Source organism: Cuculus canorus, chromosome 2, assembly GCF_017976375.1.
Source record: "Cuculus canorus isolate bCucCan1 chromosome 2, bCucCan1.pri, whole genome shotgun sequence".
Classification (NCBI taxonomy): Eukaryota; Metazoa; Chordata; class Aves; order Cuculiformes; family Cuculidae; genus Cuculus; species Cuculus canorus.
In genome coordinates, this window is record NC_071402.1 from 104,743,692 (window position 1) to 104,770,458 (window position 26,767).

At 42.7% G+C, this 26,767-nt stretch overlaps 2 protein-coding genes across 2 annotated transcripts in view; one reads left to right on the plus strand and one right to left on the minus strand.

The window, feature by feature from the left end:
- LANCL2 (LanC like glutathione S-transferase 2) overlaps positions 1-22,540 on the plus strand; it is a 33,423-nt gene extending 10,883 nt beyond the window's left edge. The window contains exons 2-9 of the mRNA XM_054057866.1: positions 2,240-2,357; positions 5,081-5,288; positions 7,060-7,207; positions 7,826-7,972; positions 11,363-11,545; positions 13,613-13,789; positions 17,076-17,148; positions 19,468-22,540. Of these exons, the coding sequence (XP_053913841.1) occupies positions 2,240-2,357; positions 5,081-5,288; positions 7,060-7,207; positions 7,826-7,972; positions 11,363-11,545; positions 13,613-13,789; positions 17,076-17,148; positions 19,468-19,583 (1,170 nt within the window). The 3' untranslated portion in view covers positions 19,584-22,540. The remainder of the gene's footprint in view (positions 1-2,239; positions 2,358-5,080; positions 5,289-7,059; positions 7,208-7,825; positions 7,973-11,362; positions 11,546-13,612; positions 13,790-17,075; positions 17,149-19,467) is intronic.
- VOPP1 (VOPP1 WW domain binding protein) overlaps positions 21,643-26,767 on the minus strand; it is a 74,276-nt gene continuing 69,151 nt past the window's right edge. The window contains exon 6 of the mRNA XM_054057867.1: positions 21,643-22,731. The gene's annotated coding sequence lies outside the window, so the exon portion shown is untranslated. The remainder of the gene's footprint in view (positions 22,732-26,767) is intronic.

The following is a 26,767-nucleotide window of genomic DNA, read 5'->3' on the forward strand; positions in this document are numbered from 1 at the left end:
TTTGTGTTGAGATTTCACTGGGAAGGGTGTCCTGTTGTGTATGCATTGTACAGTTTCCTACAAAAAAAGTGCTTAGTATCATCTTAAAGCCAAAGATTGGACATCAGATGCTTATTTTATTTGTTTGCTACTTACAGAGTTACTGGAGAAGGTTGAGGGAGCTGTAGCTACTTCTTTGAGTGATATGTGTGTGACATGAGATATAATGGTACAATTTCCTTTTTCCTCCCTATCCCACTATCATATAATGGATTTGAACCACTGACGCTAGAGACTTTTGAGTTTGTCACAGGACTTGTGTGATTTCTATTATCTTTCTGATAAATCCAAATCCATTGCATGAATGTTTGAATTAATTGTTTTTTGTTTGAAGTTCTGCTCTGAACAAGGGTACAAAGTGTGGTGTATTTTGAGTAATTGGTTGCATGCTGGTATCCACAATCCGTTGTATATCTGACAAACACACAACACACCTCATCCTTTTGGGATGTTTTGTAATAAAACAGGAACTTGCCTTCCTGTTGAGGTAATTTCTCCTTCTCCAGTGAAACATCATAAATGTAGATTTGTTTAACATGAGACTAATCTTTCACCAATCTCATTTGTTCTGGCAGTTGTTGGGGAGCCAGTTGGCAAAGCAAGTTGTGGAAAAGAGGTGAAGCACCATTCAGGAAACCATGGCTTATTCTCAGAGTAAGCTGATAGGTACCCAAATTGCATAATGCTCTTTTTCTGATGACCACTGTGTTGTGGCTCTTGTTTTGGGAGGTGGGGAAGCTCTGCTGGCTTCAGAGTGATGCAGTTATCTGGTAATGGTGAACCTTTTCATAGAGCCTTGAAAGGGAAGAGGTGTTTTTTTTTTGTTTCTCCGCCTAAAGCTAAATAGTAGACAAGTTGTCCTATAAGCAAGCATAGACCTTGGACTATATTTAAGTATGTAAAACAGCTTTTAATAAATGTATTAATAGAAAAAAATGATCAATAAGTGATACTGTTTTTATATAACAAAATAAAAAAAAGAAGCAAAACATTTTTGAGTGTTGTTTCTGATGTTCCCACTCAAATTTGAACTTATCTTCCGAAGGGATTTCCTGAACACTCTTTCCCATGCAAGTTAATAGGGCAGTAAATTCTAGTTAATTGACTATTTCCACATTCTGTAGGTTTAAGGGAGTAATCAGTAATGTAACTGCCCATACAGGGTGCTTAATGAGAGGGAAGTGGTGGCAAGAGTAGTTTCCTGTGTTATGTTTCATAGCATCTATATAAATTTTTCTTCCTAAAAAGCAAGCCATTAATAAAATCAAAGGTAAGTTTTTTCAGCTTCATACATGACCTGAAGCTGTCAAACTACTTTTACTCTTCTTTGTGTCTAGCTCATTCCTTTAGGTATCTGTTTTTCAATAGTTCACTGCATTTAACAACCTCCTCTCATGATAAGGGATGTCAATCCCAATATTGTTTTGAGAGAGAAGACAGCAAGAAGCTAGAGGAAGGGCATTTTATGGCTCTAAACAACTTGCCTTCCTTTTGGTCATCACAAACTAGGGCATGGAAAAGCATCTTGGATTTAGAACAAAAATGTGAATACATCATGGATGATGTGATAGAGGACATCATTGAAGGTGATAGCTTGGTTTTGACTTGATTGTCTGAAATACAAGCATTTATTTTACTTTAGGTATTTCCTGCTCCATAATTGCCAAAAAAGACCTTGTGATAAGAGCAGCCACCTATTACACAGGACTTGTAGGTTCACTGTGCTGTGTTAGTCCAAAACATAGTCTTGGTCTCCAGGACCCTGGAATGGAGTATTGGCCCATGGAGTGGCAGCTCATGGTTGTCTTCTGTTTGCTTCCTTTCTATTCACTTTTTACTCAGCTCAGAGAAGCTTTGCTTCCAGTATTAAGAGCCTGAGATAAGTGGCAGCATGTACCTACGTATTATCACAGACTCCATAGCTGCTCTTCATGTGACTTTAAAACATCCCCAGGAAGTTTTTGTTTAATGTAGGTACTAGTAATTTATTCCAATAAGTAACAGAATGCTTTATATGGGAGACACTGAACGTGATTCACCTTGACACTGCTGATACCTGTATACAGTATTTATTCCCTAGTTATTTTCTGTTTGTTTGTTTGGGGTTTTTTTTCCAAACAAGAAAGTGAAGCAGCCAGCTTGCATTCGTGAATTCTTTCCTTTTCAGATTCACTCTTTTTCTCCTGTCTCCTATTTTCAGGTCAGTGCTCGGTTCTCAAAACGGATCCAGACAAAAATAAAGGACCTCCTGCAACAAATGGAGGAAGGGCTGAAGACGGCTGATCCGCATGACTGCTCTGCCTATACTGGCTGGACTGGTGAGAAATTAGAATTTGAATTGAAGTGTGTTTGTTAAATGGCATAATTAGGTCTATTCACAAGAGGAGATTCCGATATTCTCGCAGGAGCAGCAGGAATACTCTGATATAGACATTTGTGTAAGTTGGTTTCTTTTAACTCTGGACCCTTGGTCTCTACTGTCTGGAATGACTTGCATTGATTTCAGTGGACAGAGGAACAAGTGACAGGGGGGTAATTGGCTTTTGTATATAGAGATCTTTATTTTGCAAAAGGAGTGTGTTTTCTAAGGCCGCTTCTTCTTTTCGCTTACCTCCTAGTTTTTGTAGTATTTTCTCGAAATGGGTTATTTATCCAGGTTGCATGAAGCTTTGAGCAACCCATCCTCCTGGAAGGTGCCCCTGCACATGGCAGGGGAATTGGAACTGGGTGATATTTGAGGTCCTTTCCAACCCAAAGCATTCTATAATTCTGTAATTTTAAACTTTTTCTATTCAACTGTCTGATAGTTAGCAGTTGTCTAATGGTAACAGCATCTTCTAATCAATGAGAATGTTCTGTGCCCAGGAGCTTGGAGCCTTAAGAGCTGGAATATGGATAATTTGGCTCTGTTTGTTTTGTCTGTACAAAAACGGTAAAATGAATGTGTGAGGAGGGGTAGTATAGAGCTGCCCTTCCAGTCCTTTAGGCAGAGCCCACAGTTGTCAAGCCTGATGTGGCCACTGCTCTTCAAGCTGCCAAAATGCTTTTCTGTCTTGGCCTCTTTAAGTGCCACTTTGCTATTACAGTGGCATATTCTGTTCCTGCTCTGCCTAGCTCACGCTTCAGACATACTTATGCTTCTAGCACAGCATGTTTGAAACATGCCCTGAGGAGATCTGTTCTTTTTGTGTTGTGTTGTGCAGCTTAAAAAAACTCCAGGCTTTGCCTCTGCTTAGGCTTAATCCTGGCAGTGCAAGGGTAAAATTTCCTTGCTTTCTTCTTAATGTTTCAGTACAGATGGTGCTGTGGGTGTATGGGTTGGGAAATTTTAGACAACTCAGGCTGAAACGGTAAATGTGTTTCAAGGTCTGAAAGTGAGTGGCTGCTAAGTGAGTGCAGAAGATCTCAAGTAGTGGGCATTCTCGACATCATGAAACGGCTCCTGGGAAGCTGTGTTCTGACACTATGACTGACAGCTGAAGTTATGGCTGATAAATCAGAGCATGCTGAAAATGAGTCATAAGCTAAAAGTAACACAGCCATTATTAACTGAAACAAGAAGATAGATGAACAAGTAATGCAGTCTAATGAGATCTAGATTTTTCCATCCTGCTTTCCTAGATCACTGCTACATCTATTCCAAGTTGTAAACGTCTTTCAAGTCTTCTGAGGAATTTACTCCTAAATAAAAATACTTAAATGGTCTGGCTTTTTAAAAAACTTAGTGAAAGTACTTTCTTCTTCTCTAAATTCCTCCTTGCAGCGTTTTGCTAGTGTGCAAATCGGAAGGTAAATGCAATGCTGAAGAAAACTGCCCCTGCTTGTTATGTACCAAGTCTAGACAAATGTTATTGGCAATGCACAGTCTTGAGCACTGGCTTGAGCTTTGTGAGGTATCTTTGAAATCCTGGAATGCATACTTTTGGCACATCACAATCATGGGACTCGTGTTAGAGTCCATCTTGCTTGCACAAGCACTGTATGTGCCATACATCATGGAAGAGCCACTTTAAAGGTGTTACATGAGGAAGGATTTGATGAACTGGGTCCCATGGCTACTTTCTGATCATCCCTTCATCAGCCCGGATATATCTACACATTTGTTGCAACATAAAAAAGGGTTACAGAAATCCCAGTAAACAGCCCACAAGTTCCCATGCCACTGAATTGGGCTAAACAAGCTCTACAGCTCTTCTGTTGGATTCATCTGTTCAAAGCCAGTCCAGAGAGCATCAGGGTATGCACCTATAGTCTTGTACTCCTCAGGCAGCTTCTCTGTGGAGCTAAGCGGGCCTTGGGGTGTACCTGCCTGTCGTTGTGGCTCAGGAGAGCACTCTCCCTGTTTAGAAATGGGTTTGACATGCAGTAGGGTCTGGAGGTAAACGTTTTGCTTCTGAAGTGTATGCTTGCATTTGACCGGTAAACAACCACTTAGATGGATTTGTTTCACTTTCTTCCCTCTACCTTGTTGCAGTTTTTAAGACTTGGTTGGGTTTTAATGGAAAACTTTATAATGAGTTTAGTGGAGCAAAGCTTGATACTACCTTCTGGTGTTCCCTGAGGACTTATTTGCTTTCTGGCTTTTACAAACCAGCTTAATTTGTAGAAGTGAAATACATTTAAGGGTTATAAAGGCTTTGGCAAGTTGAATCCAGAAACTCATTGGAAGATCCTTTTACAAATCAAATAGAAAATAAGTCACTTCTTGCATATAGTAGATGAGTATTATACAGTCAGTGTACTTGGTCATATACATGCTTGTTAGCGTTCATACAGGTGTCACGTATTTTCTTCTTTCTCTGCAAATTATTAGTCTACCATTGGGCTTCAGTCTGATATTTTTTAAATTTTTGTTACAATGCAAATGTAATTAAAATAGATGGCCTGATGCCTTCCCACTAGATAAACTAGAACCCTTGACTGACATGTTCTAGTTGTCCAAATACCTGTCTGCATTTGAGTTACTGATTCAGAGACACTAAAGAGGGGAATTCGATAGAAAAGTAAATGAAACTATCTCTTTTTCATGTGGTTGTTCCAGGTATTGCCCTCTTATATCTGCAACTCTACCGTGTCACGAAAAACCAGAGCCATTTGCAGCGATCTCTTGATTATGTGAAGAGAATCCTTCGCAATCTGAATGGCAGAAGAGTCACTTTCCTCTGTGGTGATGCTGGGCCACTGGCAGTGGGTGCAGTGGTTTACCACAAGCTGAAAAATGACAGTGAATCTAAAGAATGTATTGCCAAGTAAGTGGTTGATGGTGGGAAAAGCGATGCCCTTCATTTGTGGAGAGCCTTGGTTCAGTAACATTAGCAAGTAGAATTTTGGAGGACAGGATTAAAAAATGGAGACACTTTCTTTCCTGATATAATTTCAGTAGAAGAATACAAAATAGTCTTTATCTTTAATAAAGCAGGCTTACACTTGGTTCACATTTAGCGGGTTATCTTGAGTCCTGTAGTGCTGTAAGGACAAGATGTCCTGAACATATCTGTAGTACATGCACGTTTTGATTTTGTCACATTGAAGTGACATTTAGCAAAAGCTGCATGCTTGTCATCAGCAATATGTAGTGCTTGTGCAGAATGTGATGCTTCCTGTAAAGCGTGGGTTCGTTACAAAACATGTACACTGCAGGGATCTGGAAACATCCAGACAAAAACATGGGATATTGGATTGATATATATATATCAAAGATTTAATAAAACAAAGAGGAGATATTTGCTGAACTGTTAAAGGCAAGGGCTTTAATTAGGGCAGAGCATATGAAGGTTAGCCTGACAAAATTCCAGCGCCTTTTCAAAGTAATCTAAATGTAACTAGTGCATTGAGAAATCCATTTAGATGTAGACCTTCCTTGGAGAACTGACTGTCCCTTTGCTGGTACGGAGCTGACTGCTGCTCTGGCAAGGGCTGGAAGCACTGGAGCCTGTACGGTTTGCATTTGGCACCAGCAATCCACCTGCTAGCAGTCCAGCAGCATACCTTGCACCACCAGAATTTGCAGACTAGCCTTGTGTCCTCGTCTCTGTTCTGGTTTGTATTTGGAAATACAATTTGTCTTTTTCTCATCTAGAATCGTTTTGTGATTAATCTTTGCTGCTGTCTTGAATTAATATTTCAGTTTTGAAAGGGGTGGCAGGTTTGGTTTTTTTGCTTCTAGAACTGGCAGTAAACTTAGGAATGTCAGTTTGGATGCAGCTAAGAAAGCAGTGTTGCTGTAAGCGTGAAGCATGAGTATAGCGAAATGAGATGAGCGATAAATCTTAGTCTAGCCTCTCCTTGGAAAGTCATTTCTAGGAGGAGGAGTGAAAATAAGGTTTGATTATTTGTTCCTTTTCTTCCTTTTTTTGTTTACAAATATATTCATGACTCCAGCTGAGTAGTACATAGAATCATAGAATAGTTTGGTTTGGAAGGGACCTTAAAGGTCATCCAGTCCCACCCCACTTGTCATGCCCAATGTCAAAATGTAATCTATGATTGTACTTTTAACTTTTTACCTTGTAGCTGTCCAATTGTATGATTTGAGTAATAATACTTAACAGTGGATAGTTAACAGAAATTCATTCCATGTCCAAAGAGCAGTCCCAAGACAGGAATGATAATATAAAACTTATTTTTCTTTTTTTTTTTTGCCTTTTCCCTGGTATTGAGCAGTGACCGCATGAACTAGCTATTGAAGTTGGTGGTTTTGCTCTAGCGTGATGTTAGCACTAAAATTTCTGCTGCGTAATAGCTGTTGGGGGCATCTGGAAGTTGAATTTAGTCTTAATCCAGGTAGTTGCCCTAATACTCACCTGGCTCTGGCTCAGACGTGCCTGTCTGTCAGGGATGACAGGCACACAGAGCTGCTGGGGATAAACCTCACAGCTGAACTGGGCATGACCGAAGGGAAGTTGTGGGGCTTTGACACTCGTTCTGCTTCTGGTTTGATCGATGGCTTTGTGCAATACATTGTCCAGTATGGTCTCCAGAGAAGATGCTCTCACTCCTCACCTTCCTTGTCTGATGCAGGTTGTTGCAGCTCCAAAGGACAGTCACAAGCACAGATGCTGAACTTCCAGATGAGCTGCTTTATGGCAGAGCAGGTTACTTATATGCCTTGCTGTACCTGAATACTGAAATTGGTCCGGACACTGTCCCACAGTCTGTTGTCAAAGAGGTAAGATAGTTTCCTCTCTTCTGTGCGACAGTGAGGTTGAACTGGAATCACTCCTTCACGTAATTCAAGGGATTGAGAAAAGAAGGCTGGAGAGGAGAGGGACCTAGAACTGGGAACTCCTTCTCATCCTTCCTTCCACTCTCTTTCCCCCTTTCCCCTGCTGCCCAGCTGGGACTGAGACAGGCCAGTGCAGGTGGGTCCAAGGCCTGTCATGGAAATGTATCTAATATGTAACTAATTTTGGAGCTTTTGAGGATGATAAATTGCTATGAAAAACCTTAAGATAAAAGTATGGAAGTGTTTAAGTGAAAAGGAGAATTCAGTGTGGGGAAGGTGCTCGACCGTTTTATAGGTACCAGAACCAGAGAATGCAAGCCTTGGAAAAAAGTGATTAGAAATACTTACATATTAAATTTCTACTTTTAGAATTAATTATAAATTATTCCATAATTTAGGAAAAATTCCTTTTCTACCTTAACCCTCAAGTCAAACGGAATTTAATATCGTTGTCCTATCACTGTTTATTGTGGCTTATTCTTTACTGTGGTTTTAGTCATGAAAAGCAAAACCTTCTAAATTGAAGTAAGCGAGACAAAAGGTATGTGTTTTCTTTCTTAGGTAGTAGATGCTATTATTGAATCGGGGAAAAACTTTTCAAAGGAGGAGCGGAAAACAGACCGTTGTCCTCTGTTGTACCAGTGGCACAGGAAGCAATATGTTGGAGCGGCCCACGGGGTGGCTGGAATCTATTACATGCTCATGCAGGTAAGACCTTCTTCTGTGGGCTGAGCTAAAACGCCCAAGTGATTTCTTGTTTTGCATCAGAGGATCTTATCGTCAGCTTTCATGCACACGCAGTCTTGTGCTGGTTCAAGGTCTCACAATTTGGAGTTAAGGTCTGTAGCACAGAACTGTGCAGAGATGATAGCTTAGGCCTTTGGTAGCAGAAGAAAACTATGACTCTGGTGTCCTTGAATTAGAGTGAGTTAATCCTTGAGCTGTAGTTTGGAGCACTGGCTTTCCAGGACCTGAAGTTTCCTATCCTCACCTGAGACCGTGAGGTGCTTTCCCTTGTCCTCATACTTCTGGTGCCTGCAGTTAGACCAGCTAATTATTCACTTACCATCCATCACTCTTGATCTTCAATTTTTTGCTATTTTTAAATAAGTTGCACCACTGGTGCCTCCTGTTCTCCTTGCTCTCCAGTGACTTTTCAAGACTTTCCACTGTCTTGAAACTTTTGGAAGACTATCCTTAATCACAAATTAGTCTTCAGTGTGCTTTTATTCTTTGATGTTGTTCTTATCCCTGCTAACGCTCCCTCGAAAGTATGATGTTCCTTAGTGCATTTATGACCCCTGCTCTCCTCGTTCTGTTGTCCTGAGTGAGAATCCTCTCTTCTGTATACTAACTGTTTCCCACTTTTAAATCCATTCCCATCCTGCCCTGAGATTCTCCAGTAGGATTATGATGTTTTTCAAAGCAGACCTGTATATCTTATTTCTCTTGTACATTCTGGAAAAAGAGCCTTAAGATTCATTATGGAAGATGGCCATAGTGCTGCAAAATTTGTATTGTGCCTGTTTATGGTTTTTAAAGTTGCTGCCAGTCTATGCATCTTTGTAAGTGTTAATTTTCTTACCAGCTCATGCAGAACGACTTTTCTTCAGTCAAATGGAAGGTTTGTACGTCCTCGCAGCCTGAAGCTGGGTACAAATATTCACTGCAGAAGTGACTGAGCTGGTATTTGGTGTTGCCACTGCTCAGCTGTTTCTCATTTGCAAAAGACGCTGTGACTTCTCTCTGTTTCAGATTAGCTCATGCCACTTCCACGGGTAGCTGAGGCTAAAGTAGCTGACTTTGCTATGGAAGTGGCTACTGCTCTGCTACCTGGGGGCAGGTTGTAACCTCACTATAGCCATTTTAGTTGGTGATTATCTCACTGGGGCCTCAGGCTACTCTGATTTACTGTGCCCTTATCTTCACTTCCTGCTTTCTTCAACAAGGTGGTCCAGCCCCTTCCAGTTCCCTCATCTTCCTGACTTCCACTTTTTCTTCCCTGGCTCTGTTTGATTTTCTGAAAAACATCCAGTCCATTAAAAAAGTCTCTTTAAAAGGCTCTATCCTTCATTTACTATTCAAGGCTGATAGTAGAAATAATCACACGGTGCTTTTTCATTTAAGCAGAAGTCAGTCTGTCTACATGTTAAAATTGTAAATATCTTTTCCTTTACATGTAATTGCTGCTTTTAAGAATTACCACAAAGCTATTGTTTATGCAGCATTAGATTACGGTCTCTTCACTGTACATTAAATATTGTGAGTCATGCAGAGTTGAGTCATCCACTGCAGAAGAAGATCGTACATCAAACTCCATCGTTTCCCCATCATTCCCATGCCAAATGAGGAGAATCTTTCTGTATTTTCACCAAACAATTCAGGAGATGGGTTGTTGTGTGTTTGTTTGGTAACAAAAGAAAAGGGCAGCCAACATAGCACCTGTGGCAAATACAATTTTTGTACAACACCTTTATGAAGAAACACATATTGCTGGATTTACTTACAAAAGACTGCTGGAAGAATAAGAGCTCGGCAGTGTTAAATAAATAAGGTTTTTTTGCTGTTGGAAGTAGGTGCTGGGAACCTCAGCCTGGGGAAAGAACTCGCTTGTACTCAGATCTTCTGAGCAGCACGAAGTGAGATGGCAGTTTGTAAAGAGCTCTGCTCTTCTTGGATTTGCCTCCCAAGGACAAACGGGCTGGGCCGTGCTTGCTCAAGACTGGAGGCGTTTATTGCTGGTGCCCATCAGCTTTGCATTCTGCTGCAGGGGTAGAGCATGAAATCAGAGTCTCCCGACTCCACAGGTTGGTGTCTGAGTGAGGGCTGATCAGGTGCAGGGTGTTCTTCATGATAAACTGATCTGTATTCAGGTCTACTTCTGACTAGCAGTGTGAATGATTCTGTTTCACTTGGAAGAGTACAGAGGTTTGCTTGAGGGATCTGGTAGGTAGAAGTCTGGCGGTGAAAAGAAGTCTGAGGTGAAATACAGGCTTTGGAGTTTTTCAGGTTACTGAACATGCAGCTATCAAAAACCATCCTTCTTTTGGCTGTAAGACTGGTAATTGTATCAGTGTTAAGTTACTGAATGCAAATGTGCTGGAACTGGTGGGGGACAGTGAAATTGTGTGACATGGAGTCAGCAACAAAGACAAGTTAGTTAAATGAAAGTAAACTCAGTTATTAGGCTCTTGCAGGCTCCAGCTTCTGTAATTGTTCCCATAGCTTGCAGGAATTCCAGAAGTCGTTGTAGCCTGTGTGGAAAAAGAGAGCTCTGTTATGAAAACACTATAAAATGGGTCGGTAGAGGAGGGAATGCCAACTAAGAACAACTGCAGACCCAACAGATACACAGCTTCTAAACCTTTACTTACAAGGAGCACGCAGGTTGATGGGTATATTCTCCTTTTGGCAAAGATGTAAGCTAAATAGAAGAAATGAGAAAGATTAATCTTCTGAATTTTCTAAGCATGAGATGGTAGTACAAAGATGTGAAGCTACATGGAGAAGTAGCTGTTGCTTTTGAAATTGGAAATGCAGATTTGTAGCCCGTACCTTCAGGGGGTTTTGTTCATGATGGAAAAACTTCAGCCTTCATAAACCTTTGCCATGTGTGCCACTACGTACACTCTTCTTCATTTGTTGGGAAATAGGACAGATTTGTCTACGTTAGTTATTTTTAAAACAAAATGTGTAACCCATTGTGGTCTAAGTGTGTGTTGTGAGCAGCATATCTGTAAAATCATTTTTCTCCTGTAAGTGTTCTCTCTACCTTAAGGTACAAAGAGAGGCCTGGGAGTCTTCAAATCCGTATTCTGTTCTCACTTCTTCCATAGTCTTTCTGTGTCACCTCCAGGAAGACAGGTAACAACTTGGTGCCCCAATTTCTTTGTCTCTTCAGTAGCTGTAAAAACGCTCTTCACAAGGGTATTGTAAGCAGACATTAATTAAATCTGTATGAAGTGATTCAAAGTATTTGGATCAAGGGCATATATGTAGGATGCTTAAAATTAGATAATAGAATTGAGTGTTGATACACAATTTGTTACTACATCTGTTTATGGGTTTGATGGTTTTTCTTTTGTTTGTTTTCTTCAGCCAATTGCAAATGTGGACCAGGAGACCCTGACGGAGCTGGTGAAGCCAAGCATTGACTATGTGCGTCATAAAAAATTCAGATCTGGGAATTACCCATCATCACTGAGCAATGAGACAGACAGACTGGTGCACTGGTGCCATGGGGCCCCCGGGGTCATCCACATGCTCATGCAAGCTTATAAGGTGAACCATTTCTGTGTTCGTATAAACATCTATTTTTACAAAGAAACCTGTACATAGACCTGTTTGATCATAAGGCTTACATTTTACATCCTTCTAGATCTAGACTTTCAAACCAGAACTGTAGGCTAGGCACTTAAAAATCTCCAAGATACTTATATAGGTATGTTTGTAGAGGGGAAACAAGTGGGTAAAATTGCTTCTCCAGGTGCTGCTAGTTACTGGACTTCAGGCTTACTTGGAAAAGGGCCATGCATTTAAGGAATTTGATATTAGAGGCCTGGATATGAGTACATTGACCTAAATTCTTTGAATCTTCATCCGAAGAGTTTTAAGAATTTACATTGGTTTTCAAAAATGTAGGCTCATGTGTTTTACCAAAGGATGTCTTCCATAAAGTACTCCAATGTTAAGATATAGCTCTTGAGAACTTGATGTCAGAGCAAAGATCCCAGGTCCCTTTCTAGAGCATAAAGATAACTGCTGAGCTACCATAAGCCTACTGTTTGCTCTTCTCCATCCTTAACTAGGTTTGTTATCTCTCTGGTGTTAGGCACTTCTGATTTGCATGACATTTGAAAGTATGCCATTTAGTTAAATTCATGCAAATTGATTCTTGCTTTTGACAACCCTCCCTGGCAGATTCCCTGGTCGGCCTCTGGGTGGGCTGAAGAAAAGCAGGCTTGGTTTATGAATAATTACTTACGCTGCTACCTGAAATGTGAACTGCAAATCTCTTGCAGCACTGCTGAATGCAGCAGCAGTCACAGTTGCTTTGTCCTTGGACTGTGGTAGGAGGTTGACTTGACACTGCAGACTTCTTGTTCCTGCCACTTCTTTTCTTTGTTAATGTGATGCTTTTCCCAGCATAAAACGTCTTGCAGGAGTTAAGAGGGGTAGGACCAAGTTCTGTTTAGCAGTCTCCTTTCTGACCTCTTTTTGTTTTTTACGGTGATGGGACATATGATGATTTTGTTTAACTTTATATTCTGCTTTTTGAAGAAGCTGTAAGAAAAACTGGAGTGTGGTTTGCTGTCTGTGCTTTCATAGCCAGCACAGGTACATGCCATAACAGCGAGCAGTGTTTGTCCTGGTAATCAAATGACCTGAAGTTGAAATGTGACAGCTAAGTAGCTGACACACCGTGTTCAGAGAGAGGGACTTGTTTATCAAGCTTGTGAATTTAAGAATGTTGCATGTTAATTGCTTCTTTTACCTTATTAAGTAGCCTGGCAGAGGATGCTGTCTGTAAAGGACTAACTCTACAGTACTGCTTCAGTTACTTTCTATTTTTAATTGTTTTGTTGATCTGTAGAGTGACTTAGGCAAAGGGGAGCAAAAAAGTAACCTTAAAAAGCTAGTGCTCAGCTGAATTATTTGCTTTTGTTTTCTGCTCTCTTGATGGGCTCTCTATGTCCAAAATGCACTTCAATTTTGCAGAGTTTATTGCAGCTGGTCCTTAGCCCAAACGAGCTAGCACTTCTGAGTATTTCCTGTACAAATAATAATCAAGGTAATGGAGTGTTCCTACTTGTACTTGTGACCAAGAAGAGAATACTGTGCTATGCAAAGAGATATTCTTGTGCATTTTTTACATGGAATTGAAGGCAGATGGTGAGTAACAAGTAAGAATTACTCAGGAAGACCAGGACCTAGCCCTTTAGGACTAGATTCAATGGTCAATATTCTGTGCTGCATTTTTTAGAGGCAAGAATTAAATTTCTGTATTTCAAATTAAATGATGTTGTGGTTTGGGAATGGAGGGAAGAAGCAAAGAAGGACCACACACTCTTTAAATAGGTTATAGATTGTAGAACCAAGGGTATTGAACTTGAATTTTTCCTTTGGGGTCCTGATTTGAGACTTGAGAAGTTTTTTCTTTTATCATGCAGGGAAAGGAGAAACAACTTAGTAAGAAAGGAAGGGCAAGTCTATGATTATTAAAATGCAAAATAATTGTTTATGGAAAACCCCCACACCAACAGTGAAACATCTCTCAGGTCCAGCTTCCTCTTGTTTTCATTAGTGCTTCAATTTATGTGTTTATTATCTGTTTTTTTAATTCCACAGATTTTTAAAGAAGATAAATACTTGAAAGATGCTATGGATTGTAGCGATGTTATCTGGCAGAGAGGTTTATTGAGAAAAGGATATGGAATCTGCCATGGTACTGCTGGCAATGGCTACTCCTTCTTGTCTCTTTATAACCTAACTCAGGACAAAAAGTACCTCTACCGAGCTTGCAAGGTGAGCTCTGAGGCATCCCAGCAAAATTGCTGTTCCCTTACACATCGTAACATCTGTGCAAGAGTAAACTGTGATTGAAGTAGGCTGTTGTGTACTAGAAATGGAGCAGGGGCTGGGTGGAGCAAGAGGGTCCTGTCACTTGCTCCCCTTTACTCACATTTTAACCGGACAGCTTATGCGGTATGCAGCATCTTAATATGCAGAGTGAAGTGCACAAATGTTATGTAAGGGCAGAGGAACTAAACGCATATTTAGAAGAAAATAGAATCTGAAAAACAGCCTGCCAGAACAATAACACGCTAATGTAGTGTGGCGCTAATTATTCCATTGAGACAACCACTGTCATCCTCAGCTCCTCAAGCGATACCGTTTGTAGTCTTTTGTAATTATTTTTTTTCAGACTTCTGTCTGTTTGGGCTTCTAGAGCTCTGAATTGCAGTTATTAAACTGCTCACTTAGAATTTTTTTTTTTTTTCATTAATACAAATTGCAGAGAAAGACACACTCAGAATTTTTCCACTAGAATTGTGCAGGTTCTGCTATCAGCTCTGACTATGATAGCAGCTACCAAAAGAAAAGGCTTTCTCAGCCTTTGTTTCCTCCAGACTTCTGATTTGTTTGGATTTGGATTGGTTTGTTGGGTTTTGGGTTGGTTGTTAGCATAATTCATGGATAGTAGGTTTTATATAGCATACATAGCTATTTATCTGGGGTCTTTCAAAAGTATTGTAATGGGAAATTTGTTGATTTGCTTCTTAGGTGCTTTCAGATTATCACTGACCACATGTAAAGCTTTTGTATTCATCTCCATTGTCATCCTGTTCTCCATCAGCAAAGCTTTGAAAAGTTGCTGCTTGTCTCGCCTTACGTTTACTAAAGCATCATACCATGGGGACACCTGTAGGCATACCTGTGTCCTAGAAAATATAATAAACCCCTGATGCTCCCATGGCAAATGTTTGACTCTGTTACATGTAGACTCACCCACAGCCCCAAGCAGGTGTTGCTATCAGCACAGCTAACGGGCTCTCCCTGGCGTACTCCATGCTAGGACATCTTCTGTGGCTCTGTGCAGCACTGGCAGCTCCTCCTTATGCTGCATTTCTGCCCCAAGAGAGTCCTGATGTTCTTCCATACCGAAGTAGAGAAAAGCAAGCAATATCTGTCTCAAAGCCAAAGAAGTAAGAGACTAAGTTACTTACGTGGAATCCCTTTGAGAAGGAGGAAGTGGCGAGAGACTGTTTGCTGGAGGTACCCAGCATAGTCAGCTCTGGCAGAGCATTTGCAGCCCTTCTGCATTTTACCATCTCTAGCATTCATCAGGCTTTTTGGGTTCTTGCAGGGGAAATCTTGAAACGGGCAGAGGAATTTGCTTGTCTGGCATTTTTGAAATCTTATTTTTGAGCTATGTATGCAGGGAAGAAAACATGCTGAGAGGCATGTAACTGAGAGAACTAGATTGCTTCCCTCACAGGGATGTTTGCTTACACCAAAAACATGAGGCCTAAGGGAGGGAGTGTGGCCAGGAATCCGTCATCACTTGTGAAGCTTGCACAAGTGAAGTAGAGAAGCTTGAAGGGCTGTGGCTCCAAGAACCCCCTGGTTTGTGCTTCTCATTTGTCACTTTGCAGCTTCTCTCTAGCGTTATCAGACAGGCTCCCAGGAGAAAGAGCCAATGCTACCTGGTCTGTCTGTGAGAGGAGAGAGGGGCTGTGGCATCCCAGGCTCCAGGCAACAAAGAACATCTGAGCCCTGTATTGCTCAGCGTTGTGAATAAACCACTCCTGATGGCAAGCATGCCCAGTCTATGTGACAAATAATGACAGATCTCTTCCTGCTAGAAGATATTCAACACACACACATGGCCCCATCCTTGGTTTAACAAAGACTTCAGTGTGGTTTATTGAACATGTGAGTTGAGTTGAAGCTGTGAATCTGTAGGTGATGGTTGTGCTTTGGTACCCTGCAGTGCATTTTTTTAATTGTTGCGATTCCCAGACTGACAGTAATAATAAAAGGGTAGTAGGCAATAAGATGTGGATGGTGTGGGAATTGATTATAGTTTAAAAACATGCCATAAACATATTCTGTCTTAACATACGAGACAAGATTACATGGATAAGTTAACCTTAGTTTGAAGATTTATACCCGTGGAGGGCCCGAAAATGTTTCATCAATTCTCAATAAGTGTGGGCCACAATGTTTGTGTGGATTTTTTCCTGGGTTTCTTCAAGACATTCACACACAACACTCACCCTACCAAGAGAAGAAACCCACCCCCCACTAAACAAACGAAACAGGGTCGAGGGGAAGAAGGGATTATACTTCTGTTGAATGTGCTGCTGGCTCTGGGAGCTGCTCACACTCCGTAGAGCTCCAACTCTAGAGCCGGGTCAACCCCCTAGTGAGCAGGATAGGCTGCTTGCCAGCAGGTTGTCCAGTTTGCAGGGGAGAGACGGCTAAGTTCTTCGCTTTGCAGGAAGTTTAGCACTTTATTTTGAATGAGCAGTGGTTTGCTTCCAAGCAGAGGAATGCCAGGGGAACTTGTGCCTTCTCTCCACAGTGTCCTCTGTGGAGCCATAAAGGAGAAAGAGATGGTTGCTACTAAATTGACTGGTGTGTGGTTTGTAAGTCACGTATGTCTAATGTGGCTGCTGCAGCAGTGTTGCTCAAACATAAGAAAGACACTGTTAACTGTTCTTTAATGGTGTTCCATCTTCTGTGACAGAATATTGATGACCATAAGTATCTAATTGTATTTGTAATGATTTTTTGTAAGACTTTGGGAGAGAAAAATAAATAAAACTAAGTAATGGCAGCTAGAGATTTAATCCTTAAATTGGTGCGTGGAAGTGAAAGAAAACCAAAATGCAATTAACAACCCTAAGTCCTTAGCATGTGGATAAATTAAACACCAAGACAGATAAGAAACTGATATTATAGTATTAGAAAAGTTTTGCACTTGAATATATTGCTCTTGCAGCTTTTTTTATTGATGTATAGCAGGGTTGATTTACAGAAAACAAGTTAAATACAGCCCACCTAATTACATTGTTAATTAAACTGGAATTTGTGCTGTGGAAATACACAGCACAAAACCTAATTGCAGCCTTGTCATGGTTGAAGTGGAACAAATTGATCTCAGAAAGTGATTTCTGTGTTGTGTCTCTCCTTGCACTATTTTATATGTTTCATACCTATTAAAGATATGCAGATACTCAAGTTTGCATTTGACAGTCTTAAATAATTAAATTATTAAAGAACTTATTTTTAATGTTTTCCCCAGTTTGCTGAATGGTGTTTGGAGTATGGTGCACATGGATGTCGTATTCCTGACCGACCTTATTCTCTCTTTGAAGGTAAAGTGATGGCATTGTAAATGGTATTGTAATATACAGGAAAGAAGGGGCAGCCTTGCAATTTTGGCACTTGTTTAGGAGTTGGGACATCTTTGGTGGGTTCCTCTATCACTAGAAATAGACACACCACCTCTGCCTAAAAGAGCTGGAGAGGAGGAAAAGACAAAATAATTCTGGTTGGATTTGAGCAGTTTCCAATGTAAAGCCAGTGCCATTTTTATTCTCGAATAAAATTCTGCTGTACTGATGCCTCTTGGCTTAAAGCAAACAGAAGTCAGAGAGAGCAACAATTTTGTCACAGGTGTTGTGACACTGGGACTGGGCAGAGGGCAGCTGTGGGTGGGGGTCTCAAAGTAGTCATTGGCTTATCAGAGGTAGACCTTCTCTGCTGCAATACTAGAGCATGGAAAAGCTAGTTTTAATGTGAACCCTAATCACTTTGAATAATGGAATGTCCTGAGTTGGAAGGGACTTAGAAGGATCATCTATTCCAACTCCTGTCACACCATGTGTCTGAGGGCGTTGTCCACACGCTTCTTGAATATTGTCAGGCTTGGCACTGTGACTGCTTCCCTGGGGAGCCTGTGCCAGTGCTCCACTGCCCTCTGGATTAAAAACCTGTTTTTAATATCCAGTCTAAATCTCACTTGGCACATCTTCCTGCCATTCCCTCGAGTCCTATTGTTGGATGCCAGAGAGAAGAAATCAGTGCCTGCTCTTCCTCCTTTCTTTGTGAGGAAGCTATAGACTGCAGTGAGGTCTCCCCTCAGTCTCCTCCAGGCTCCAAGTCCTTCACCAGCTTTGCAGGCCTCCTCTGGACACTCTCCAGTAGCTTGATGTCTTTTTGATATTATGGTGCCCAAAGCTGCACACAGACCTCAAGTTGTGGAGTACCAGTGCAGAGTAGAGCAGGACAACCGCCTCCCTCAACTGGCTAGCAATGCTGTGCTTGATGCACCTCGGGACGTGGTTGGCCCTCTTGGCTGCCAGGACACGCTGCTGACTCTTGTTCAAATGTAGTATCACTTCAACAGAAGAGAAATGCAGAGTTATTAGGGGGCTTTTCTGTAAGTTTAAAGATGTTCCTAAATACTTTCCTAGAGCTTTGTAATTTTTTTATTTGTAGTTTATTTCCCTGTCTCCTACCTTTCTTTGTATTGGAAACACAATAGGAAGGAATCATAGGCCCAAGTAGGATTTAAGCTAGTAATGAGCCTAGTGTGCCACCTAGCATAAATATGTGAAATTACAGCAGACTGAATAGGATTATTTTACAAATAAACCAATCCAAGGTGTGAACGCAAGAGAGCAGTAGTTGTATGCATTCCTCCTAAATATAGGGTTATTGTCTTAGTGTTTAAGAGAGAAAAGCATAAGTATTCTTATTCCTGAGAGCTCCCTCACATGCACTTGTAGAGGGCAAAGCAGGCAAACCACCTGTTGTATAAGAGTTTTGAAATCTATTCAGAATGTGAAGTAATGCCAACAATAGGATGACTTGTGCTTTAATGCTTACATACAGCTTTTATTTTTTTTAATGTCAGTGATTTTTATTTGTTTGGGGTTTTTTAGAAAAATCTAGATATCTCAAATTTGAGAGAAAAGAAGTGTTGATTTTGGAGTTTATTTTGTAGCCAAAATTGTGCTTGAAGTTGACCAATTCAGCATGTACATGCACAGTTTTAGTGGAAGTTGCACATGCATCTTATGGGACTGTCTTATAGTATCTGATGCAAATGAAGCAATTATCTCGGGAAGGTTTCTTTGTATGTGCTTAGCTGTTGATAAACTAGGGTTTAGCTTGATCATAAAACTGAGTGTGTATTTGTATGTTCCCCTGCTGTAGGGTGCCTCTGTTGTCTGTCACTTCAAAGAGTTTTATTAGGTGATGCTGGTGTAAGTGCTTCATGCCCTGTATGACCTCTTTATTCATAGTGAACAAATGAATTTGTATATCACAAATATAATATGGTTTTGCCTTCGTTTTTGTCACCAGTGAAATGACAAGCAAGAGCTGCCCAAATTCTGAGGGACAGTCCAAATCGAGATTTAGTATTTCTTAATTGAAGTACCATTGAGGTTGTGCAGCTGAAAGGATGGTAGCAGAGAGGTCTTGGTTCTTGCCTTTGATCTTTTCAAGTGAAACTTAATTTCCTGGGCAAAGTAAAGATGAACTTGCCTTTCTATAGGGCCTAAGTTCACCTGTTCAAAAAAGATCTATTGAGGAGGTGTTCAAACAGGTGCTCTTGCCTTTGCTGTCAACTGTGCTGTTTTACTCTCAAGGATGCACAAAGGTCACTTTCTCTCATTATGTTTTAGGCATGGCTGGAGCTATTCACTTCCTTTCAGATATTTCAGTACCGGAGACTTCCCAGTTTCCAGCGTTTGAACTTGGACCTCAAAGGAGGGAAAACAAAGTGGAACAGGACAGCTAAGAGATCATTTTGAAAGAAAACTGATGCCAAAAGAGATGAGACTGTTTAGTGCCTCTGATACTGAACCAACTCGACCCTGAACCGATGGATGGATAAACCCCTTTTCTCAACCCTCCCTACCCCAAAGAAACATGAAGTCATTAGAGCATGAACGGGAGAAGCCACGTTTAAGTTCTGTTGAAGTGACACCTTCAGATGTAGGACAAGAGAAGTCAAGTTTTGAACTTCCTCTCCTGTTGTATTTGTCTTCTTCAGGTCTTTGACATGCTCTGCATGTTTATTGGTGTTGTCTGTTGATTCGTGTCTTTTGTCGTTAGCAAAAAGCTGGTATCTGTGTGAATCCCTGTCCTCTACCTTCACACATGACTCACAACAGCAGTATTGGTTTCTGCAGTGTGGTTAACCAGAGTTCCACCTTTTGCCACAGAGTTCGCTGCAGGACAGTGCCTAGCTACTCTGCGGAGCAGGCAAATTTAAAAAGAGATAAAAAAAGGGTTTATGTTCATGTTTTTCTGCACATTCTCTACAGTCCCTAGAAGCTAAGGTGATAGAGATGAGGGTTTTTTGATGAAGAGGTATGAGGCTATCTCAGTTGTTAGAAACTCAGTGGCTTGGGTGGGGCCTGACTTCTCTTCTGTTGCTGTTGTGGGAGGTTTTTTTGAAAGCCTGAAAGAGAGGTTTCCTTTGATACCTGCACTTGGTTAGTGTGTTAGGCATTTACAGCGGCGTGGAGAGGCTTGTCCCCATCTCTGCAAAGCCTCAGCTCCTGGCATGAGCTTTACAAACGGAAGGTGGAGTCACCCATACTAACCTCCTGCTGTCCTGCAGGGACAGCTTAACTGTTGCTCCTCTTCTGTACATGGATTTGTAATAAACCTGCCCTGTGGCATCTAGTACACAAATGAATAAGAGAGAGTGCCAGGGCAGTTTCTCATGCTGGTAGCTTGGGATGAGTGCTGCTTCCAAACCATGGCGGTGACTTGTGCTGGGTCCTTTTCTCCTTTTCTGAGCCCTGCTGCATTTGGCCTTTATGGTATGACAGGAGCGATAAATACCAGCTGCTTGTGGAGGCCACAGAAGATGAACGAGCAATATAAAACTATGCTAGATTTTGTAATTGATGTTTTCATCTTAAAATCCAAACAGAAAAGGCCCTTTGCCCTTAGTTTTAACTGTGCTGCTAGCGCTTTGCTTCCCCCTTGTAGTGTGGTGGGGTTGTGAAATACTAGACCTGCCTCCAGATGCTTCTGAGTATCAGGCTCCTGGTTTGGAAGAAGTGGGACACACTGGACGTACACTGACAGCAGGCTTATTTGTTCCAGATAGTGAGCACGCTTGCTGCTTTGGAAGGGTTAGGTGGAGCATACACTTACTCATTTAGGCTCTGTTGTCATCTTCCTCCAGGTCTCCTTGTGCTCTATAATTCCAGGTGTTTATTTTAATTGATGCCTCCTATTGAAACGGAGTGTGACAGATGGCAGAGACTTTGACCTTTCAGGCTTGCGTTGGCATATATGTGACCTGTGGGCCATCTGCTGAGCGCAAGTCTTTGCAGGCAGGCTTGAAGATGCACTGTGTTGCTCCTGTGTGGAGCAGGTAAATTCCTTGAACTTTACAGTGTCTGTTGCCAAATCCATTGGGATGTTAATGATTTCCATATCTGGTTCTGCTGGGCAAGAGTAGCAGTGCCACTGCGAGGACAGCTTAATGTGACAGTGTATCTCTCTTCTGCTCCTTTGTCAGGTAGGGCTAAAATATGGAAGCAGTAAGAGAGATGTCTTTTTCCACCCCTCTGGCAAAGGGCAGAAGATTGGAGGGGGTTGGGGGGCTGCACCAAACCCCAGCTGCATCTCTACAGCCAGGGACGAGGGGAAGGTGTTGAGAGACAACTGCGAGTGAGGGAAGCTGCATGACAAGCACCAAACCTGAGCAGAACGGCAGAAAGCAAAGGGATCAGAAAGGAACAGGGAGAGCTGGCAATAGGAGGCAATTCAGAGTGTACTAGTCGAGGTCATCTCAAATGACATGTGCCTTCGTGGCAAGCATGCTAAGGTCTAACTCTTTCTTCAGCTTGTGGATCACTGATCCAGCCCATAGTTAAGCCAATGAAGAAATTTGCCCAGGGTGAAATCTCACAGAAATTTTAACAAAAGAGGCAGCTCTGATACTGTTTCACATCACCCCCCACTCCTTTTTCAACTTCCCTTCTCCTGTGACTGCAGAGCAGGTGGGGTGAGTTAACAGGGAAGGGCCTTGCCAGGTCTGCAGGAACCAAGTGCCTGCAAGCACAAAACAGAAGCCACCAGCCTTCCCAGCAAATCCCCAGTATGTGTTGTACTGACCACCTAACTAGGCAGTCAATGGGCAGGTTTTTCCATTCAGTGATTATATACATGTAGGCCGCCTTAGTTGCTGAGCTTGGAATGACACCTGTGGGAGGTGCTTTTGGCTTGCTGGAGCCCAAGGGGAATTAAAACTTGCTGGTTTAAAAAATTTAGAGGTATATACACGCTTAAACCAGCTTAATACTGAGCAGATCTCCAAGATGCTTGAGTGCACCCGTCAAAACAATGAACAGGTCGCTACCAGCTCTTTCTGTACCACAGCCAGCCTTCTGCTGCACTGTCTCTCTGGAGAATCCTCTTGGAATTCAGCAAGCCTGGAAACTTAATGTATTGAATCAAGAAGCATCTGACAGTGCGTCTGCCTCTTCTAACGTGACTTTCCCTGTGGCTTCTCCTTTCTCTCTTTGTCACAGCATTGTGACAATTAGTTGGCTGATAAGAAGGGATATTGTGTGAAGGTAAAACAATGCAGTTCACCAAGACATTGTTTTCAGAAATCACATCAAACTGAAAATGTGGAAAATGTCTTAATATTCCCTGGTTTGCTTTGTCCGTGTGTAATAGTCCATCTGTTGCAAAAAGCAGTAGTGTTAAAAATGGAGATGCAGATGCTTTTTGGGCAGAAAAAGAGGAAAAAAATGCTGATGTTCTGTTCTTTGGCTTTATTAGTAAAGATCAAGCTATGTGGTGGTAATTCGTGCAATTCTTGTTTTTTTCCTCCATGTTGAAATCCTTCTCTCCAGCAGTGTGGTGATAGCTGTCCTACTGATCTGACTGCTGAGGCACATCCCGCTCTCATAGTCCTGCAGGATGAAACACAAGCAAATGGCTTTTTTTTTTTTTTTATTAACCACTTTTTATGGGCCTTGAAGACCTCTTTACTGCTGCTTTTCCTAGATGATTTGTAGTGTACATTGCTTAGTGCAAAGCATTGCTTTTCTTTCTGGTCACAGAACCTGTTGAACAGTTTGCAGCTAAAGCCTGACTTGTCACTAGCTGGTTGTTAAGAACACATGTATGAAATATCCAGGTCCAGCTGCCTAACATCTGGTTTCCACCTTTGAGAAATCCTGATGGTTTTCTCTAGCTAGGCTTTATCAGAAGAAAACTTCAAGGCTACTGAAGAAAACTTCAAGTACATTCATTTTCACAAAGCACCATGTGCCACTCATGGCCCTCTCTGCCACTGAGAGCAACTGCTGCTGTTTTGAATTAATGGTGTCATTTCTGGTCTGTAGGTAGGGCCCTAAAGATAACCTGTACAAATTCAGCTGTAGCTAGATGAATGTGTTGGGGCTTTTCTATCACAATAGTTTTCTATAAGGTTAAAGTAGGGTAGGATACGGAGGTGGAAGGAAGCATGGATGCTATGTGTCATGTAATGGCAGCAGCGTGCTGCCTGGGCCCTGTCCCGTCAAGGTGTTTTGACACAGTGGGCTCTTTTCCTGGTGAAATTGTTGAATGAAAACACAGAGGGGAAAAGTGGTTTCATGTGGATTTACAGGCACAGGAACCAAGTCTCTGCATGGTACAACAGTCGTGATTTGCATGCAGGGAGCTGTAGCAACCTGTCCAGCCACCACTTCTCCTTGACATCTGCAAGTGGGCTGCTCTAAATCCAGCTGTAGCTATGAGATAAGCTAGGGCTAGGCAGCAGGAGAAAAATCCAGAGACAGACACGTAGCTAGAGCTACACCTATCTTAGTCACTTATTTTGGCTTTATGTAGTGCGAGAAAACATAGGTACAGTTAAGGAGCTCCCTCCATCTGCAGGGGCAGTGGTCAGAGGACTGCTTGTCTCTGTTCCTTCTCCCGTTTTCTCTGCTGTCTCTGTTACCTCCTAGCACGCAGCAGCCTGGGGTGGTGGCTGCTAGTTAGTCCTTGCCTCTTTAAATAGCATTATTATCCAGCAGTTGCTTTGTAGAAACTGCCTTATGCCGGATATTCCCCTCTGTGTGGTGTCTCTGTAGTAGTTGCCCTGTCAAAGAGGATGAACAACTGTAAAATCCCAGCAGGCAGCTCAACCCCCAGGGCAGCAGAGGGGAGGGCTCCCACAGCCACAGGGCCTGTGAAGACATCCTGGCCTATTCCTCTCACCTACTGAATTAGCACCGATGCAACAGTTAGACCAGAGAAATACAAATGAATAAATAAATAAGGTAAGGCTCTGCTGTCTGACAAGGTGTTTTATCTTCTTGGCTGACCTGTCTGCCAAAAAAATGACTTCTTGGGTGTGTGCTTATAAAACTGACCCATCTGAGAGTTTGGGGGTTGGTTTTTCTGTTTGTTTTAAGCAGGAAGAAAGAGCAATACTCCCTTTGCTTATTCACAGAATCACAGAATCACAAGGTTGGAAAGGACCCATTGGATCATCGAGTCCAACCGTTCCTAACACTCCCTAAACCATGTCCCTAAGTACTTCATCCACCCGTTCCTTAAACACCTCCAGGGAAGGCGACTCGACCACCTCCCTGGGCAGCCTGTTCCAGTACCCAATGACTCTTACTGTGAAGAATTTTTTTCTGATATCCAACCTGAACCTCCCCTGACGGAGCTTCAGGCCATTCCCTCTAGTCCTGTCCCCTGTCACTTGGGAGAAGAGGCCAGCTCCCTCCTCTCCACAACCTCCTTTCAGGTAGTTGTAGAGAGTAATAAGGTCTCCCCTCAGCCTCCTCTTCTCCAGGCTAAACAACCCCAGCTCTCTCAGCCGCTCCTCATAAGACTTGTTCTCCAGCCCCCTCACCAGCTTTGTTGCTCTTCTCTGGACACGCTCCAGAGCCTCAACATCCTTCTTGTGGTGAGGGGCCCAGAACTGAACACAGTATTCGAGGTGCGGTCTCACCAGTGCCGAGTACAGAGGGAGAATAACCTCCCTGGACCTGCTGGTCACGCTGTTTCTGATACAAGCCAAGATGCCATTGGCCTTCTTGGCCACCTGGGCACACTGCTGGCTCATGTTCAGTCGGCTGTCAACCAGCACCCCCAGGTCCTTCTCTTCTGTGCAGCTCTCCAGCCATTCTTCCCCCAGTCTGTAGCGCTGCATAGGGTTGTTGTGCCCCAAGTGCAGGACCCGGCATTTGGTCTTGTTAAACCTCATCCCATTGGTCTCGGCCCAGCAGTCCAGCCTGTTCAGATCCCTTTGCAGAGCCTCCCTACCCTCCAGCAGGTCGACACTTCCTCCCAGCTTAGTGTCATCTGCAAACTTGCTGAGGGTGCACTCAATGCCTTCATCCAGGTCATTGATAAAGACATTGAACAGAGCTGGACCCAGTACTGAGCCCTGAGGAACTCCACTTGTGACTGGCCTCCAGCTGGAGTTAACTCCATTGACCACCACTCTCTGGGCCCGGCCATCCAACCAGTTTTCAACCCAGGAGAGTGTGCGCCTGTCCAGGCCAGAGGCTGACAGTTTCTGCAGCAGAATGCTGTGAGAAACTGTGTCAAAGGCTTTACTGAAGTCCAAGAAGACTACATCCACAGCCTTTCCCCCATCCAGTAGTCGAGTGATTTTGTCATAGAAGGTGATCAGGTTAGTTTGGCAAGATCTGCCTTTTGTAAACCCATGTTGACTGGGCCTGATCACCCGGTTCTCTTGCGTGTGCTTCATGATAGCACTCAAGATTACCTGTTCCATGACTTTCCCTGGCACTGAGGTGAGACTGACAGGCCTGTAGTTCCCCGGATCCTCTCTGCAACCCTTCTTGTATATGGGCACAACGTCAGCCAGCCTCCAGTCTAGTGGAACTTCCCCAGTCAGCCAGGACCTCTGGAAGATGATGGATAGGGGTTTGGAAAGGACATCCGCCAGTTCCTTCAATACTCTTGGGTGGATCCCATCCGGCCCCATAGACTTGTGGACGTCTAGCTGGGCAAGCAAGTCTCTAACCGCCTCCTCTTGGATCACGGGAGCCTCAATCTGCCCCTCTAACTCTTGGATTTGTAAACAGAAGGAACAACTTTCTTTGCTATTAAAGACTGAGGCGAAGAAGGCATTAAGTACCTCAGCCTTGTCCTTATCCCCTGTCACTGTTATTCCTTCTGCATCCACTAGAGACTGGATATTCTCCCTCGTCCTCCTTTTCCTGTTAATGTACTTGTAGAAAGACTTTTTGTTGTCTTTCACAGCCTTAGCGAGTTTTAATTCTAGTTGGGCCTTGGCCCTCCTGATTTTTTCCCTGCACGATCTCACTTCGTCCCTGTAGTCCACCCAAGATGCCTGTCCTTTCCTCCAGAGCACATAGAGCTTCTTTTTCTTATTGACGCATCTTGAGATCACCCTGCTCCACCAAGCTGGCTTTTCCCCCCGCCGGCTCCTTTTCCGGAACACAGGGATGGCCTGCTCTTGTAGCCTGAAGAGCTTGTTGGAAAATGGAGTCCCAGCTGTTTGTTTTCACAGCACTGTAAGCTATCACAGGGCTTTCCCTAAAGAAGAGGAAGAAAACCCCTCCCACAAAACAAAAAAGCTTGTCACTACCATTATTGTCTCCTAAAGTGCTAACAAAACACAGGCATAGCTGCCTGGCAGCCCCAAAGAGAAATGGCAGGGTGGGTACCCTCCTCAAGCTGGGTTCTATTTACAGTGCAATTGATGACTCAGCCTGCTAATTACCGAGAGGCAGGGAAGGCACTACAGGATGCTACTGGTGATATTTGCCCCTCTCCTGTGAGCTTTGGGGCACCCTATCGCACCAGAGAGAAGGAGGTGGAGGAGACAATCAAGAACAAAAATCCATGCATAAGACAGTGCTACTGAAGCGGCTTCAGCCCAGCAGTGCTGTCTTGACAGGTTCCTTCACCCACGTGTTGGGAGAGGTGTTTCAGCTGCCCTGGGCCTGACAG